Source organism: Galeopterus variegatus, unplaced genomic scaffold, assembly GCF_000696425.1.
Source record: "Galeopterus variegatus unplaced genomic scaffold, G_variegatus-3.0.2 Scaffold431, whole genome shotgun sequence".
NCBI classification, from domain to species: Eukaryota; Metazoa; Chordata; class Mammalia; order Dermoptera; family Cynocephalidae; genus Galeopterus; species Galeopterus variegatus.
This window is the reverse complement of record NW_007726542.1, coordinates 516,623-535,159: the sequence shown is the minus strand read 5'-3', so window position 1 is coordinate 535,159 and position 18,537 is coordinate 516,623. Positions and strand designations below refer to the sequence as shown.

Below are 18,537 nucleotides of genomic sequence, written 5' to 3'. Positions count from 1 at the left end.
TTAAAATTCTTGGAGTATGATAGTTGCAGATAATATTGGAAAAGTATTTTGGGGCCAGTGAGGGAGACTTTGAATGCCATGCTTAAGTATGTGTATTATAGACAAACAAGTGCTGTGGCAGAGTTGAGATGTGAATTAAGTCTTCTGACTACCAGTGACATATTCAGACTTGCATTCATTGTGTGCCTACTCTGGTCAGGCACGATCCTAGTCATCTTAACATACTCACATATTTATTTATTTATTTATTTATTTATTTTATTTATTTATTTTGTGACCGGTAAGGAGATCGCAACCCTTGGTGTGGTGTCGCCCGCACCACGCTCAGCCAGTGAGGGCACCGGCCATCCCTATATAGGATCCGAACCCGTGGCGGGAGCACTGCTGCGCTCCCAGTGCCACACTCTCTCGAGTGCGCCACGGGGTCAGCCCCATACTCACATATTTAAATAAATACATTGCTCTTACCTGTACTCACTTAGTGATTGTCTCCTTTCTTTTCAACTGTGAAGACTAACAGCTTTGGAATATCACGGGGCCCTCTGAGTTTTCAAGATTGGGACAATGCTTTGAGTTACTTTGGAGTCAAGGAGCACTTGGTGTTGGAAACTGGCTTCCTCAGTAGCTCTGCAAGGGAGATGTCAGGCGAGATCATCTCTATTCAGTCTGAGGCAAAGAGGTATTAAGTTTCTAGAAGTCATACAATTGAATTCAGCATTTATTAAACAATTACTACACATGCAACTCATCTTTCCCTTCCCATGCAGCTCAGTTCAGTTAGTCAGTAGATACTTATTAAGTATTTACAAAGGACGGAGCACTTGGTGAGGCTGGTTGCACAAAAAATAGATATGGAGGGCCGGCCCGGTGGCGCACTGCTACAGCGCGCTGCTTGGGAGTGCGGTGGCGCTCCCGCCGAGGGTACGGATCCCACATACAGACCGGTTCCCGCTCACTGGCTGAGCGAGGTGTGGGGGCAACACCGAGGGTTGCGATCCCGTTGCCGGTCCCGGTCCGGTACTGGCGCAACACTGAGGGTTGCGATCCGTTGCCGGACACGAAAAAAGACAAAAAGGAAAAAAAAAATAGATATGGTTCCTACTTTCCAGAAGCTTACTGTTTGGGGTGGAACTAGTGTTGCACTGTAAACCAGTTCTCCAGAAAAGTGCCCTGATTTGTAGTGCTTGTCAATTTCTGTGGTGTATATACTCCTAGCATCACTGATTTTAAGCTACCAACTTGATGTCAGTAAACTCAGAGTTGAGAAGAGATGTGTACTGTCAGTTCTCAGGAGCTGGTAGAGCTGGCTCCAGCACACCACTGAATGAGTCACACATGCTAAGAAAACCTACAATAGCAAATGAGTACCAAGGCATTTCTGGAAAGATCAGAGCCTATATCAGCCCCTTCTCACAGTTCCCATCCTTTTCAGAGGACCGAGATCTCCAGGGTACTGTTGTTGGTAGTCATTATCTTGGCATTCCTTTCCTATGGTCATCATCTTTTCAAACGAGATGAAGTTACTGGTGCTTCTTGTTCCTGACAACAGCCCCAGCTATCTGACTTCATGTGAAAGATGGCTAATGCAGAAGTGAGTGTCCCAATGGGGGATGTGGTTGTGGTACCCACTGAAGGAAATGAAGGGGAGAACCCTGAAGACACTAAAACCCAAGTGATCTTGCAGCTACAGCCTGTGCAACAAGGGTAAGTGGCTAGAAATTTGGCTATTCTGAAAAATTTTGGAAGGTTTAAAGGGAAGGGAAATTATAATTTTATGGTTGCTTAGCACAATGGAACATTTAACATCAATCAGAGGCAGCTAAGTTTTCATCTCTATAATAATATACTGTATTGTGTGTTATATTTGTCATTTTAATACTTACTACAAGTAATCTGCTTTCCTGATGCTGAGGAAATAAAAGTTATTACATGTTATCTGTTTCCTCATATCTTTCTCTCGTCTCCACTGTGAGCTACTTGAGGGTAAGTTACATGGCTCCCTTACCTTATTTATCTACACTATTTACAGGCCCTCAGTATATGTTTACCAAAAGAATCAGATATCAGGCAAGACAACTACAGAAGTATTCCTACTGGACCCTCACGGATGGGTAAATTATCAAGCTTAGTTTCCAAAAAAATATATGAGAAATCTTCAAGAAGTTCATGGAAGGATTCATATTATTTTTCCATTCTATTTTTCCATGAACTTTTTGAAGTACTCTCATATATCAACCACCTACTATAATACAATGTATTATGAAGGTGTTGGAAGAAATATAGCACATGGTTGCCCCCATCATGGGGCTTACAGTCTAGTTGTAAAAACCAAAAATACATATACGAATATAAAGAGATCACTCACGTGGCAACATCTAAGAAGTGCAGAGTTGCATGGTTAGGAAGTGCTTTGGAGTTCAGAGAATCACTATGAATTTGAAAAAAGAGGTAAGATTTTAAAAGGGTTCTTGGGCCGACCCCGTGGCTCACTCGGGAGAGTGCGGCGCTGGGAGCGCAGTGGTGCTCCCACCGCAGGTTCAGATCCTATATAGGGATGGCCAGTGCGCTCACTGGCTGAGCGCGGTGCGGGCAACGCTGAGCCAAAGGTTGCGATCCCCTTACCGGTCGCAAAAAAGGGGAAAAAAAAAGGGGGGTTCTTGAAGGTTAAATAAGAATTAGTTCTATCTTGGGGAATGTATAAAAGATTCTTCATAGGATTAGCAGTGTTCCTGGGCAAACACATAATCCAATCCCAATGTAAGTAATGTACTTTGTCTTAAACATTTCTGGAGAAAAAGAGTTAACCTCTCTTGGTAATTTTTAAAACTTTTTAGTATAGAAAATTTCAAATATAGGGGCCGGCCCGGTGGTGCACTGCTACAGTGCGCTGCTTGGGAGTGCGGCGGCGCTCCCGCCGAGGGTTCGGATCCCACGTATAGACCGGCCGCTCACTGGCTGAGAGAGGTGTGGGCTCGACACTGAGGGTTGCGATCCCGTTGCCAGTCCCAGTCCAGTACGGGCGCGACACTGAGGGTTGCGATCCGTTGCCGGTCACGAAAAAAGACAAAAAAAAGGGAAAAAAAAAATAAATTTCAAATATATATACAAATAAAGAAAACACTATAATGAACCCCTGTGTAAGCACCCATCACTCAGCTTCAAAGGTTATCAACACATGATCAGAGGAAAAAGAAAAAAGAAAAAAACAAAACAAAACACATGACCAGTTTTATTTCATCTTTATGTCCACCTGAATTTTTTTTGAAGCAAATCCCAGACATTATGTATCTCGAAAAGATAAGAACATTTTCTTTTTAGTTTTATAAATGTAACCAGATGTTTGCTGACATTTCTGAATAATGTTAAGCATGAAAAAAATATTGAAAGATCTATAGGGAAAGTTGATAAAGGTGACATAAAATCAATAGAGTGATTTAAGTTTTTGTTGGCACCAACAGATTATACATGCTTATTCAAATTCACTTGTTTGTCAGATCCCCATACTGGCCAGCTGCCAAAAAACCAAAACGAAACTCAAATTCACTTGTTTGGAAATTTCATTTATTATACACACTTGCAGTTTTTACCTTTTGGCACCTGAGGAAGAACGAAAGGGTAGGTTCTTTAGTTCTTGGCAGGTTCCTTTTCTCATGGAGTCATCATTTCTTCTGTTTTTCCTTTTTTTTTTTTTTTTTTTTTTTTTAAAAGATGACCGGTAAGGGGATCTTAACCCTTGACCTGGTGTTGTCAGCACCACGCTCACCCAATGAGCCAACCGGCCATCCCTATATGGGATCCGAACCTGGGGCCTTGGTGTTATCAGCACCGCACTCTCCCGAGTGAGCCACAGGCCAGCCCCTCTTCTGTTTTTCCTAAAGTACTCCAGTTGTCACTTGTTCTGTCCCTAGTAGAGGCAGAAAAAATTTCTGTGTTATTGCAGACTAGGTTTTTTTGAAGATTTGCTTGTATTTATTTTTCTTTTGTCTATCTATTTTCTTTATTTCTTTATTTTTTTTTTGGTCTCTTTTACTTTTTAAATTTAATTTAATTTTATTTTTGGCAGCTGGCTGGTACAGGGATCCAAACCCTTGACCTTGGTATTACAAGGCAGCACTCTAACCAACTGAGCTATTATTTTTTAATGATAAAAATAAACTTTTCTGGAAAACTTTTGTTGCTTTATTAGATATAGGCATCTTCGTACAACATATATTGATTCCCCCAAGCCACCATTTACTCTGAGTTTAGTACAAGATCTAGTGAATAAGCATTTTGAGATGCCTGCCAGTTGATGCCCCATCAATTTCTCTAGTTGTACTATCTAATTATTTGAATATTTTATTTCATTTTAGCCTCATTTTATAAAAATGAGTGAGGGAACACAAACATTGATACTGGTGATAAGAAGTACAGGTCTCGTGAATTTAATATACTCGAGACAAAGTTGGAAATCATCAGGTACCAGTGTTCAGCCTCAGTCACGCTTAACCTGATTGGCTGTGGCTTCAAATTGGAAGGAAAGAAACAATCATGGAACAAGTATAAAATGCTGAGAATATATTGGTGAAGATTGTATCCAAAAGGCAAGATACTAATAAGTATTTATTAATATCTAAATATTTAATAAATATTTTTAGATTTCAATATATAGACCTTCCATTGTATGTCTTTTTAGCTTTTACATATATGACATTTTATGTAAAATTTAAATTCAGGTATTTATTATGTACATGTTTATAGGAATATACTATGCAGCAAAAGTAGACTACCTGGTAACAGTCCCCCCATATGTATCTGTAGAACTCGACACATTGTGCAAGGTGATAACTTTCAAACTCACAGTAGGTTGGCTTTAAAATATGTCTGCTATTTTTTTTTTTTTTTTTTTCAAAGATGACCGGCAAGGGGATCTTAACCCTTGACTTAGTATTGTCATCACCACACTCTCCCAAGTGAGCTAACCAGCCATCCCTATATAGGATCTGAACCCACGGCCTCGGTGCTCCCAGTGCTGCACTCTCCCAAGTGAGCCAGGGGCCGGTTCTTGAGAGGTGTTTTAAAACAGAAGGCTTGTTCAGCATATGCTTTCTTTAAAAATATAATGGTTATTAACTTCTCAAATAAAATGTCTTTTATAACATACTCAAAAAATACTCAAAGAGTGAAGGTACTAGGATTCCATCACCATTCTTTTTTTTTTTTTTTTGGCAGCTGGCTGGTACAGGGATCTAACCCTGGGGTTATCAGCACCATGCTCTAACCAACTGAGCTAACCGGCCAGCCCTCCCAACATCATTCTTGACTTTCCAGTTCACTTTAGATTTATGATAGCATTTTAAATATAATACACTCAGGGTTTTAATATTACATAAGTTTACTCAGTGTGATGACTGATTTTATTATTCTTCTGTAGAGGAAATTCAGTCCAAATGTAGTACAGTAGTTCAATTTGAGGAGTAGCAGCCCTACTTTTCTTTTCATGCTCATATCCCTCCCTAGTAGAAAGTTTGAGATCTTAAGAAGATATATTAATTCTTTCAGATCAGTAGAATAACCTTTAGTTTATATATAATCATCTCATTTTTTGATAATCTTTAATTCTTAATCTGACATTTATTAATCAAAATATCTTTCCTTAACATTCTGGATAAAAAGAACTATATGTGGATTTTCAGTTTTCAGAGAATTAGAATACAATAATGTAGACTTTAAAGCTCTAGTAAACATAATTTCACCTTTCTTTGATGATTTATAAGGCATGCCAGTATCTAACAATGCTTCAACACTATGATTTGATTATAACTGTAGTAGGTATAGAGAATTAGGCTAAATTCTTCACTATCCTGAATTACTTTAGATACTTTTTCCCTGATAAAATCTGATTTACTCATAAAAATATAGACTAAGTTCTCTACTTCCTACCCCAAAGTACAATTTATTGGTGTTGAAATTACATATAAGTGAGAATTTATTCTTTTTTTTTTTTTTTTTTTTTTAAGGCTATTCAAGTGAAGCAGTGGGAGTGGAGAAGGAACACAGGAATCTAACTGGTTGTGATCAATGAGATTTTTTTTTTTAAGTGATTTTATTTTAAGAGATTTAGAATGAGTTTACTAATCTTACTTGAAGCAATGGTTTCTCATGTTTATCACAGTCCTCATTCATTTAACAGCTATTTATTGGGTGCTTTGACATGTTCCAGTCAGTAAACTACATGTCAAACATACAAAATTGAACGAGTGAATAAGACAGTCTCTGCTCTCAGGGACCTCTCAGACTATGCCCAAGGGGAGAGATTCAGATAAGTATATCTGACAAAAGCCCAAAGTACAGTTGGGTCACAAAGGAGAAAGTGGATGATTATACTGGAGTGATTGGGATGGAAGAAAAAGCATCGTAGAGGCTACTTATTAAAAGAGAAATAGATGGAGAAGGATGTTCTGGGAAGAGGGAGAAGTAAGTGCAAAGATAGAAGGTGTAAAAAAAAGATGGCAATTTTGGGAACCACAAATAGTTTGCTATGACTGGGGCTTGAATTGTAGGGTGGGGGTTGGGGAGAGTTGAAAGCAGGGGCCAGATCATGGAGGGGCTTAAATATCATATTAAGGATTTGGCAGTTTATTTTAATAATGAGGAGAGAGAGGGTTCTTGAAGGGTTTTAAGGAGGGAGTTAAATGATCACTGTAGTGGGAGTGTAGGGAGTATGAAAGATCATTTAGATGAAAGGAGATGAATCCAAACAAGAGATAAGGCCTGAATTAAGGCAGTAGCTGTGGCGATACAGAGAGGGAGGCTGGCTGGTGTTAAAGAGATGCATCTGGTAGGATTTGGTGACTGACTATATAGGAGTTGAAGAGGAGGAAAAGGAAAAAATCTAGTATAATTCTCAGGTTTCTCTCTTGGGTTAGATTTCTGTCTTCAGTGTGCTGGATGATGCCATTAACAAGGATGGAGAGTGTAAGAAGAAGAGTAGTTTGGAGTGGAGGAGAAGAAAATTTAGTGACTATTTTCTTTTCTTTTTTCTTTCTTTTTTGCTGTTTTTGTTGGTTATTTTAGACATAATGAATTCAACAAAGTCGTATGGGACATCCAAATATATTTATTCATTCAGCAGTTAGCTGTGTCCTGGTGTGAAATTCAGAAGGGAGGTCTGTGCTAGAGGTGTCACCATGGAGGTAGATAATTATTGATTCAAAGGAGATTGCTCAGGCAGTGCTTTCAAATAACAAGATGCAATAATTAACACATTAGAGTTATAGAAATTAAACAAAGGATGACAGTGTATCTTGTTAGGTTATCTGAGCCCATAAGTGTAGAGACATTTTAGAGTGATCTGCATTATATAACCTTCCCTAAGTCATACCTAAGTTACTTTTAGTTATTTTGGGTATAGTTTCTCTCTTACTTTTTTCCCACTAGGCTTTTCTTATGTTGGTAGTTTGGGAATGATGCTTTAAAAAATGCTAAAATGTCTATATTCCAACAAAAGGGACATCAACTTCTATGGTTAATATGGTCTTCCTTGTCTTGAACTGTATGCCTTTATTACTTTTTAGTCTTATCAGGATAATTCTATTATATGATTTAATTTTGTACTTAAAGCAATACTATGTCATAAGCACTTAAAGTTATGAAGGGAAAAGTCTGGTGTAATAAGTAGCAAGTGGTGGTGTAAATACAGTAGCAAGAGTTACTTTCCTTTGAGATGAAGAAAGTTGTCTTTGAATTATTTCCATGGTACTAGCTGGTAAGCAGTCCTTACCAGCTTGGAGTTTAAATAAGGGGAAGAACTAGTCAAAGCACTAATGTAGAGTTGTAAAGTATATTTATTTTATTCCTTTTGAGATAGATTAAAACAAATTTCTTAATCTCATGCTGTGAATATTAATTTTTTCATGATTTATGTAGTTTGTTTATCGATGGACACTTTTACAACAGGATTTATGAAGCTGGGTCGGAGAACAACACAGCAGTTGTAGCAGTAGAAACTCACACGATACATAAAATTGAAGAAGGGATTGGTAAGTCAGATTTATTATTCTGGCCACCTTTGACCTTAGCTTCCTTGGATGAGACTTTTTGCTTTCCGTGCCTTCTGTTTTTCCCCCATCCCAGTGTGCCCTACCAATACTGCAGCCATCAGTTTGATGGTGGCACATCTAGAGACACCACTAAGATGCTACGGCTGTCAGTTGGTTGCTTAACATCGATTTGCTAGGGTAGCTGAAAGGATTTTTCATCTATAAAAATCCCACAAAGAAATTGGAGCCTCGGCGGCGCTCCCGTCCGAGGGTTCGGATCCCACATACAGACCGGCTCCCGCTCACTGGCTGAGCGAGGCGCGTAATAACTTCGTATAGCATACATTATACGAAGTTATACGAACGAAAGTTAGATTTAAGGAAGAACTTTCCTTAGGGAAGAGACAGAGTGTAGAGAGGTTAAGACCATATGCTGAGGAGTCAGACTGCTTGGTTTTGCCACTGTGTGACCCTGGGTAAGTTGTTTAACCTCTCTGAGCCTCAGTTTTGTCATCTTTATAATGGGCATAACAGCATCTGCTTTATAAGATTCTTGAGACAGATGAGTGAAATGTAAGGCTCGTGGAACAGTCAGGCACAGTAAATGCTTACTAAGTGTTTGGAGCCTCAAGGTTGATTCCTGTCAATAGGGAAGTTTCTGACAATGACTGTTGAGGTGTTGAGTGGAAGGCAGTCAGTGGAAAAATACTGAAAAGAAAATTTGAAATTAAGCCTGAATCCTACTTTTTGAATCCCACTTTTTCATTTCTTAGCTGTATGTCCTTAGGAAAGTCATTTTATCTTTCTGAGGCCCATATACTTACATATAAAACATAGGAAACAATCACTGCTTGACAGGATTATTGTAAGAACTAAATAAAATTAAATATGTGAAAGTATACAGTACAGGGTATGGCACATAGTGGGAGCTTGGTAAAAAATAGCTCTTATGCTAAACTTATTCCAGAGGATTCCTAAACAGTGCCAGCAAGAATGAACTGTTAGCCCCTCAGAGGAACCAAGAGACTAGAAATTTTTAATTTAAACTTTGGGGAAGAGTTGTTCAGCAAACAACTGATATTTTTTTTCCATTTTCAGATGCAAGTACTATAGAAGCAAACGAGGATATGGAAATTGCTTACCCCATAACTTGTGGGGAGAGCAAAGCCATCCTCCTCTGGAAGAAGTTTGTGTGTCCAGGAATAAATGTGAAGTGTGTCAAGGTAAGTGCCTTCTCCTTGCTGAGGTCTGTTTTGGGACTGCTTGTTTTCAAAGAGTGTGGTTTCAGCGCCTCTCTCTTTCACCATATCAATGTTTTTGATTTTGTGACCATTGGCTTAATGAGTCACAGTAGAAAAAATAAAGACTTTGGAGTGAAATTGACTTGGATTTAAGTCCAACTTGAATACAAATCCTTTGAGAGTAGGCAACATGTCTGTTTTGTTCACTAGTGTATCCCCAGCACATAGAATGATTCTTGGTGTGTAGTAGGTGATGAGTAAATATTTGTTCAATGAATGAATGAATGATGGGGTCCCACATTCATTATTAAGAATATGTGACTAGTTGGGTGACCTTGAGCAAGTTACTTTAATATTTCAGAGCCTCATATATTAAAATAGGAATAATTAAATAGATATACTGTAAGGCTGCTAGATTAAATGAAATGATATATGTAAAATGCCTTGCACTGGTTGTATTGTGGTAGTTTATTATTGATAAAAATAATCTTTTTTTTTTTAAGATGACCAGTAAGGGGATCTTAATCTTTGTCTTGGTGTTGTCAGCACCACGCTCTCCCAAGTGAGCTAACCGGCCATCCCTATACAGGGATCCGAACCCATGGCGTTGGTGTTATCAGCACCACACTCTCCCAAGTGAGCTAACCGGCCATCCCTATACAGGGATCCGAACCCATGGCGTTGGTGTTATCAGCACCACACTCTCCCAAGTGAGCTAACCGGCCATCCCTATACAGGGATCCGAACCCATGGCGTTGGTGTTATCAGCACCACACTCTCCCAAGTGAGCTAACCGGCCATCCCTATACAGGGATCCGAACCCATGGCGTTGGTGTTATCAGCACCACACTCTCCCAAGTGAGCCATGGGCCAGCCCTGACAAAAATAATCTTAATGAGAGCAAAATGTAGAAATGGTTGCTTGTTCTTTCTCCATTGGTAGCTACCACTGTACCCATAGATGGTAGTTAACAAGGATTACAGGGTTTTGAGGCTGTGTAGTACTACTGGTTTCTACCATACTTGTTCTTTCCATCACATCCTGAATCTTGTCATTAGGGCTGGATAGATTAGTTTATTTGACAGTCTTTGCAACACTAGACCCAACCACCTGATTGACAGCGTAAATGGATTTTAGATGCCAATCAATATATGTGTCTCTGATTCTCCTCATGTGTTCTGTAGCTTTGTACCAGGAAAGAGCACTGTGCTCAAGGAAGGATCATCTTCTCTGGCACAATAGGACAGGAGGTTGGATAATACAAGGCTGTGACTTAAGTTATTGTCTGGGTAATTTTTGTCCATAGCAAGTGGAGTTATTTTATTCTTTTCCCTCTTGGCCTAAGTTGACATTGGCCTATTTTGGACTTTTTCTTTTTACTTTAGTTCAATGATCAGTTGATCAGCCCTAAGCATTTTGTTCATCTGGCTGGCAAGTCCACTCTAAAGGACTGGAAGAGAGCCATTCGTCTGGGTGGAATCATGCTCAGGTAAACTCTAATGTCAAGCACATACTTTTCAACAAACTTTGGGGCAATTAATCATGGTAGAACCCAGTCTTTTCTCTTTAATTTGACATTTTTAATTCTGTCTGAAGAATTGGTTTGAGCAATCCATGCATTATTTGACCTTCATCAACTTGTTCCTAAAATCCCTGGGAAAGAAGGAAATTGAATTAAATTAACTCTTTCCAGCATCTAGGGCAAATTTTTTTGATGTCAGGATGTTGGGTAGGGTCCTCTCTGGGCAGAGAAGCTTAGGAGTAGAAGACAGTCCTGCTTCAGATTACCAAGCAGTGGCAGGGCTAAGCCTGGTGCTAAGGAAGCATAACAACTGTGGAGAGGTGTAGACTAACTGAGAAATCCTGGGGTAATCTTTTAAAGTAGAAGGGTGCTGTTGATAAATAACAATTATGCATAATGAAAGCAATCCTTGCCATCCCTGTACCACAGAAATAAACCTCAGAATGTGTAATATACTCTATCCCCATCCTTTTTTTACAGCAAGGTTACCATTGTAATAATTTCCTTAAGAAGATTAACATTGATTGGTATTCCTTGAGCACTCACCTACTGATAGAAAATTTTAAAATGTGGTGAAGAATTAAAAGTTCCCCACAGAATATGTATCAAGATCCTTAAAAACATCTTACCCTTTGTCTTTTTAATTCTTTTTAAGGAATCTGTCCTAAGAGAAATCTATAATACTTATAGAAATTCAAGCATAAAGATGTTCATTGCAAAATTAATTAATTAATTAATCATTAAATTAATTAATTTACTTGGTGGCTGGCCAGTATGGGGATCCAAACCCTTGACCTTGGTATTATAACACCACACTCTAACTAACAGAGCTAACTGGCCAGCCTTGCAACATTATTTATTGTGAAAATTACAGTCTGCTTTAATGTATAGTCAGAAAACTTATAAAGTAAATTATGGTTTGTCTAAATATATATGAGTATATACCGTGGGATATTTTGCAATCATTAAAATATATCTGAAGAGTTTTTACATGGAAAAATGCTTATGATGTAATGTAAAGAATGCTTATGATATAATATAAAGAAAGAAAACAAAATTGATTAAACAGTAACTTTAGCTGTGTTAAAACACACACATATGTAAGTAAAATTTAATGGAAGAAAATATGCTATTATCTTTGTGTTGTAGGATTTTCTTTAAAAGGAAGGTTTTCTTTATAATTTTCTGGGGTTTTTTTTTGTGGGGGGGAGCAGCTGGCAAGCAGGGAGATCTGAACCCTTGACTTTGGTGTTAGAACACTATGCTCTAACCAACTGAGCTAACTGGCCAGCCCAGTTTTCTGTATTTTCCACTGAAAATGTTAAATATTTTCTTCAGATATTATCTTTATAGTTGGATATACATAAACATTACATGATTTGTATGCGGAAATCAGTAGTTGAATGAAATTGGGGAAGAGTACCTTTAACTTTCATTTTTGTTGTTCTTGGCCTATTTTATTTACCCAGAAAGACAAGCACATGCCAATTTTCCTCAAATGCAAAAAGACATTAGAATACGTAAAAAATCTTTAGTGAAAGCCAAGTGACATTATAACATAGAATTTACTATAATTAAAATACTTCATGGTTTTGCTCATGGCTTATAATAACAATATCTTATGTTACAAGGACGTTTTCCAGGGGCTGGTCAGTTAGCTCAGTTGGTTAAAGCACGGTGTTATAATGCCAAAGTCAACGATTCAGATCCCCATGCCAGCCACCAAAAAACCCCCGACATTTTCCAGAGGGAGTTTAGTATAATCAGCTTTGCTCTATACTTCTAGGAGAGTTGTTATCAATTTTTTTTTAAAAGGAAAGAAATCTGCTGAAGCTTTATGTCTCTAAAAGCGTCAACAGATCTTGCTGGTCCAGTAATACATCGAATCTCATCACAAAATTCTAATTCCCCTGTGGTGTTTCTCAATTGTGTCAGGATATGAACTAATCTTTTCCCCTTTCAGATTTGGTTTCAATGAGATTCTATGGGGAAGCTTAGCTATTGTCAGGAGTATATACCTGAAGCTTAGTGATAACGGGAAATAGAAGAGAGTACTCATAATGAGTAAGCTAGGGAGGGAAGAGGAGTCCTTGTAAATGTGGGTAGGACCAATGAAAATTTTATAACCACAATTAGAATTTTTGTAACCTAATAACTTCTAATACTATTAGGTTTCACTAATCTACAGAGTAGATTCAGCAATGTCCCTATTTGTCCCTGACGCCAGTTGCCTGTAGATGAAGTATAGGCTGAACTGGTACTTTTTATCTCCCTTTGCACAGGAAAATGATGGACTCCGGACAGATTGATTTTTACCAACATGACAAAGTTTGTTCCAATACCTGCAGAAGCACCAAATTTGATCTTCTGATCAGCAGTGCACGCGCTCCAGTGCCAGGACAACAGACAAGTGTGGTGCAGACACCCACTTCGGCCGATGGTAGGGGGTAGGAAACCACCTGAAAACCCACTGTGTTTTTCAGCAGCCCTTTTCCCTCATTTCTCTCCTGTGTTTCTTAATTTCAATTCTTGTGAGCATTGATGTGCCTTGTAAGGTATGGTAAACTTGAGTGGGATTCCATGCTTTGGAAACAGGTTTGCTTGTTTTCTCCCAAATGATTCCTATTGGCTGCCAGACCTCCTTCCTTGTTCCTTTCTTACAGTGCATGGTAAGCATTAGAAAGATGGTTCAGTCATTATGATGCTTATTCGGTGCTTTCACTTTGGAGCCACTTGGTAGATCAAGGTTAAATTAGATTGTTTTGAAAAATCTTTGCTCTACTAGTGGTCAAGGCAGGAAGGTAGATTAGAATGCTGCATGGTTTTTAGCTATTGAACTGAGATGTATCAAAGACAATGTGTCATTGGCTGAGCTGGACTCTGGAGACCCTACTATAAGGATCAAAGAGCTTTTCCTGGAAAGGTTCCAGATTCCAAGCTGAGGCTTCCTCACAGATGGAACAGGATGAGCAGATACTTAACTTTAGTATTGTTGGTGTGTCATTGGCTGAGCTGGACTCTGGAGACCCTACTATAAGGATCAAAGAGCTTTTCCTGGAAAGGTTCCAGATTACCAAGCTGAGGCTTCCTCACAGATGGAACAGGATGAGCAGATACTTAACTTTAGTATTGTTGATCTTGGGAGTAGGGTTCTCTACTATGCGGGAAAGATGTAACCATATGAGACTATTAAGGATTCAGTTAGTCTAGCTGGAACTTACCACAGTGGGATAAAATGTCTCAACTACTGTCATAAGACTTACAAATATGTCTGACAGTCATGAGAACACTAAAGGATCTAAAATGCTTGAGAATTACTATTCATTAAAAATGAACTCTTTCCCTATACTGGCCAGCCACCAAAAAAAAAAAAAAAGAAAAAGAAAAAAACCCACATCTTATGGTTTCTTTTGACCAGCCCATATATTCTGTGAGTAACCACAGTATAAGTAGAATCCAAATCTCGTAGAACCTAAATTCCTTTTAGGAAAGTATAAAATATCTAGGGTCGAACCATGGCTCACTTGGGAGAGTGTGGTGCTGATAACACCAAGGCCATGGGTTCGGATCCCTATATAGGGATGGCCGGTTAGCTCACTGGGTGAGCGTGGTGCTGACAACACCAAGTCAAGGGTTAAGATCCCCTTACCGGTCATCTTTTTTTTTTAAAAAAAAAGGGAAGTATAAAATATCTAACAGTTTGGATTTTTCAACACTTGACAAATTTGAAAAGTGAAAAATGCTGTGAACTTACTTCCTTTTTATTTGGCCAAAACGCCTTTACTCAATTATCCGTATTGATATTACTCTTTTGCTTGCTTATTGACATCCTCCAGTGTGTGGAGTCGACACTTGTCTCTATTGCTGTCTGGATCAGTTTGATTTTTCTCGATTCTCTTTGTTTATAATCTTAATATAAATTGCTAGCAGAGGTTTGTTTTCCCCCTCTGTGAATCAGCTGTTTATGGATCTCTTATCTGATTTTTTTGGTCTCCATTTCTCTTGCTTTTCCTTCATAGGCAGATAAAGAAGCTATAGCGACTTCAGATATTCTAGATGCTTAGTATCGAACATATTTGTAGTAGGGGTCCTGGCAAAGCACTTTTCTCTTAATTATTTCAGGTTCTCCTCACCCTCAGTAAGTCTGGGCAGGCAGCCTGGCAATCATGCCTACCTTCAGTCTCTTTCAAAAACATACCTGCTCAGGAAGAAGATTTCTCTTTTGTGATTTTTTGTAAGCTATGTTTTACTTTCTAGTCAGAGTAAGAAGAAAACATTTTCTTTTGCAAGGCAGATTTTCTTCAGAAAATCCAGTATTCATCCTGGCTTACCTAAGAATCTAGTTTTTAAAATAGGGACCTATAGGCAAGAGGCCAGATTTGTAAAATAATAGGGTCTCTGTGGCTATGAATATGAGATAGAGAATAGCTATGATTTTTTCATAAAATTCACTGGCCTCACCTTCTAATGGACTGCTTTTAGGTAGCATCACACAGATTGCCATCTCAGAAGAGAGTATGGAAGAGGCAGGGCTGGAATGGAACTCGGCTCTCACTGCTGCTGTCACTATGGCCACAGAGGAAGGTGTGAAGAAAGACTCGGAGGAAATTTCAGGTATTTTCCCTCAGGGCTCAGATATCTTGCAGGGTTTTGTGACACTTATTACTGTTGTGATTATGGACACAGAAGACCTCTTAATTATTTTCACTGTTTTTTGTCATGCATATGAATACTATCTATAGCTACACACATCTTATTTTAATCCATTCAACAGCACTACAAAGTCACATTTTATATATGAAGAAATCGGGGTTCAGAAAGATTTACAACTTGCTTAAGACCAGTCATACAACCAATAAGTGTCAGAGCTGAATTCAGCCGTTTGACTCTATAGTCCATGCTTTTCATCCCATCAAACTACCTCTAATTTTGGCACATTTTTTAGATTAAACCAAGCTTTGAGATGGTAGAAGGAAAAATTAGGTAGCAGGTGGTATAGAGGATATGTGATTAATGATGATTCACTTAGAAGAGATCAGGAGAGGCTTAACATCATCCTCTATTTATTAATTCATTTAACATATATTTATTATTGCCAATTTTTAGTTGGCACTGTTGCTAAATGCTAGGTATATACTCATACATGAAAAGACATAGCCACTACCCTCAGGGAGCTTATTGCCCCACTTACCCAACTTTTTTGTTTTGTTAAGTATAGGACTGGGGGAGTATATCTTTTAATTAATATTAAAGATTTTTATTATTTAACTTTTATAATATTAAATATCTAATTTTTAATAAATAGTATTTAATATTAATATTTAAGTTTATTTGATATTTGATTTATTATCTTTATTGGAGGAAGATGCCTGTTCCTTGTAGCCAGAGCCAAAACAATTCGAAGGCATGACAAATTGAGGCAATTACCCCAAGCGCCTATGCTGATGAGGAGCCAAGTAATTAGGTACCAATTCAGGGAGACGGCTAGTGTTCCAAAAGCTCCTTCCTTTTTCTTAAAAATGGCCCAAAAAGAAATCCTTGTGAATTGAAATAATTTTGAATGTAACATTGTAGATAGAGATGTGCCTGAGTATCTACATAGCATCACTTGTTTACCTTCTGTCATATCCTTCTTGTGCCAGAGGACACTTTGATGTTCTGGAAAGGAATAGCTGACGTAGGGCTAATGGAAGAGGTTGTCTGCAATATACAGAAAGAAATAGAGGAGCTACTCAGGGGAGTTCAGCAGCGGCTCATCCAGGCTCCCTTCCAGGTCACAGGTAAGTGCACTAATCCTAACAATACCTGGAGTATGTCTTCGTGTCCTGGTTTTTTCCAGAATATACGTGCACAACTGTACACAGTCTTCATGGTGATATTAGTGTATATATGTGTGTGTTTAAGCAAATGGCTGGAAAGTCAGGGTCTTCCACATAGACCCTTACCCATATTCCAGCGATTACATTGGTGGAAATGTGTGAGTACAAACAAAGGCACCAGAATGAAGTGGCTAAGGCCATGTGCTGGAACTCTGAAGAATGGGTTCAAATCCAAGGTGTGCCATTTAACAACTGGGTGATTTTTGGTATATTTCTTAAATCTCTTTAAGTTTCTTTTTTCTCTTTTTTTTTTTTTTTTGTCCTTTTTTTTGAGACCTGCTGCACTGCGCTCAGCCAGTGAGCGCTGTGAGCAAACCGGTCATCCCTATATAGGATCTGAACCCGGGGCGGGAGCACTGCTGCGCTCCCAGCGCCACACTCTCCCGAGTGCGCCACGGGCTCAGCCCATTTATATTTTTAGGATATATATTTTTTTCTGGGCAGCTGGCCAGTATGAGGACCTGAACCCTTACCCTGGGTGTCTCATTTTTCTCATTTATAAAATGGGAAAGAAATTTCTTTCTTTTTTTTTTAAAAGATGACCGGTAAGGGGATCTTAACCCTTGACTTGGTGTTGTCAGCACCACGCTCTCCCAAGTGAGCCACGGGCCAGCCATCCCTACATAGGGATCCAAGCCCTTGGCTTTGGTTTTATCAGCACCACACTCTCCCAAGTGAGCCATGGCCGGCCCTTGGGGAAGAAATTTCTAAAAATGCCTATTTGGGCTGACTAATTAGCTCAGTTGGCTAAAGTGTGGTGTTATAACACCAAGGTCAAGGGTTTAGATCCTTGTACTGGCCAGCCGCCAAAAATAAATAAATAAATAGGATAAGAATAAATAAATAATTAATTAAAACCGTAAAAATGCCTACTTCACAATTTATATAAGGATCCAGTGAAGTAAAGCATTATTCATGAAGGATACATTTCAAGAACCCCAGCGAATGCCTGAAACTGCAGATACTGTTGAACCTGCTATCTACCAGTTTTTTCCTTTACATGCATACGTATGATAAACTTATAAGTTAGGGACAGTTAGAGATTAACAACAAAACTAATAATAAAATAGAACGTTATAAAAATTTTCAAATAATAATAGTAGCAGTCATTTATTGAATACTCAGAACTGTAGACAGGTCCTGAGGTATGACAACCTGAGGTATATGAGTAAGTATTATTATCTCTATTTTACAGATAAGGAAAGTAAGGCTCACAAAAGTTGTCACTTGTACAAGCTTCATAACTGTGTTTTGTACTCAGATCTGGCCATGCTTTTTCCACAGGCTATTTTTGCCTTAATAGTGCCAGAAAGCAATCTCTCTCTCTTTTTCTCTCAAAGTGTGTGTGTGTGTGTGTGTGTGTGTGTATTGAAAATGGGAGAAATCCACCTGGCTTTAGACTGTTCTCATATTCTATTAATTTAAGGCTTCCTGAACTATTGCGTTCACTTATAGCTATTTCTGAATACTCGCAGGGTACTTGCTTCTGTGCAGAATGTAAAAGGATATTCTAATTGTCTGATTCAAATGGGGTTATGAGACCTTGTAAGCTTGTATGTTCAGTACGTTCTTACTTAGATTTGTTAGCTGTTTCTTGTTACCTCTTTATAACCCATATATTATATATCATACACGTAAACTTTACAGCAAAATCTCTTTTAAAATTTACCATAAGAAAAGAAAAATAGGGGGCAGGCCGGTGGCGCACTGGATAGTGCGCTGCTTGGGAAGCGCGGCAGCGCTCCCGCCCGAGGGTTCGGATCCCACATGTGGACCGGCGCCCGCTCACTGGCTGAGCGAGGCGCGGGAGCAACACCGAGGGTTGCGATCCCGTTGCCGGCCCCGGTCCGGTGCGGGGGCAACACTGAGGGTTG

At 38.8% G+C, this 18,537-nt stretch overlaps 1 protein-coding gene across 2 annotated transcripts in view; it reads left to right on the top strand.

Moving 5' to 3' along the window:
• The first annotated feature begins 1,527 nt into the window (after positions 1–1,527).
• The window catches only part of GMEB1 (glucocorticoid modulatory element binding protein 1), a 24,282-nt gene continuing 7,272 nt past the window's right edge, over positions 1,528–18,537 (top strand). The window contains exons 1-7 of one of the 2 annotated variants that reach the window (XM_008568676.1): positions 1,528–1,704; positions 7,939–8,021; positions 9,120–9,244; positions 10,648–10,751; positions 13,067–13,224; positions 15,267–15,398; positions 16,427–16,564. In XM_008568676.1, the coding sequence (XP_008566898.1) occupies positions 1,577–1,704; positions 7,939–8,021; positions 9,120–9,244; positions 10,648–10,751; positions 13,067–13,224; positions 15,267–15,398; positions 16,427–16,564 (868 nt within the window). In that variant the 5' untranslated portion in view covers positions 1,528–1,576. Of the gene's footprint in view, positions 1,705–7,908; positions 8,022–9,119; positions 9,245–10,647; positions 10,752–13,066; positions 13,225–15,266; positions 15,399–16,426; positions 16,565–18,537 lie in introns of both variants that reach the window. The other variant, XM_008568675.1, reaches the window with a different exon arrangement.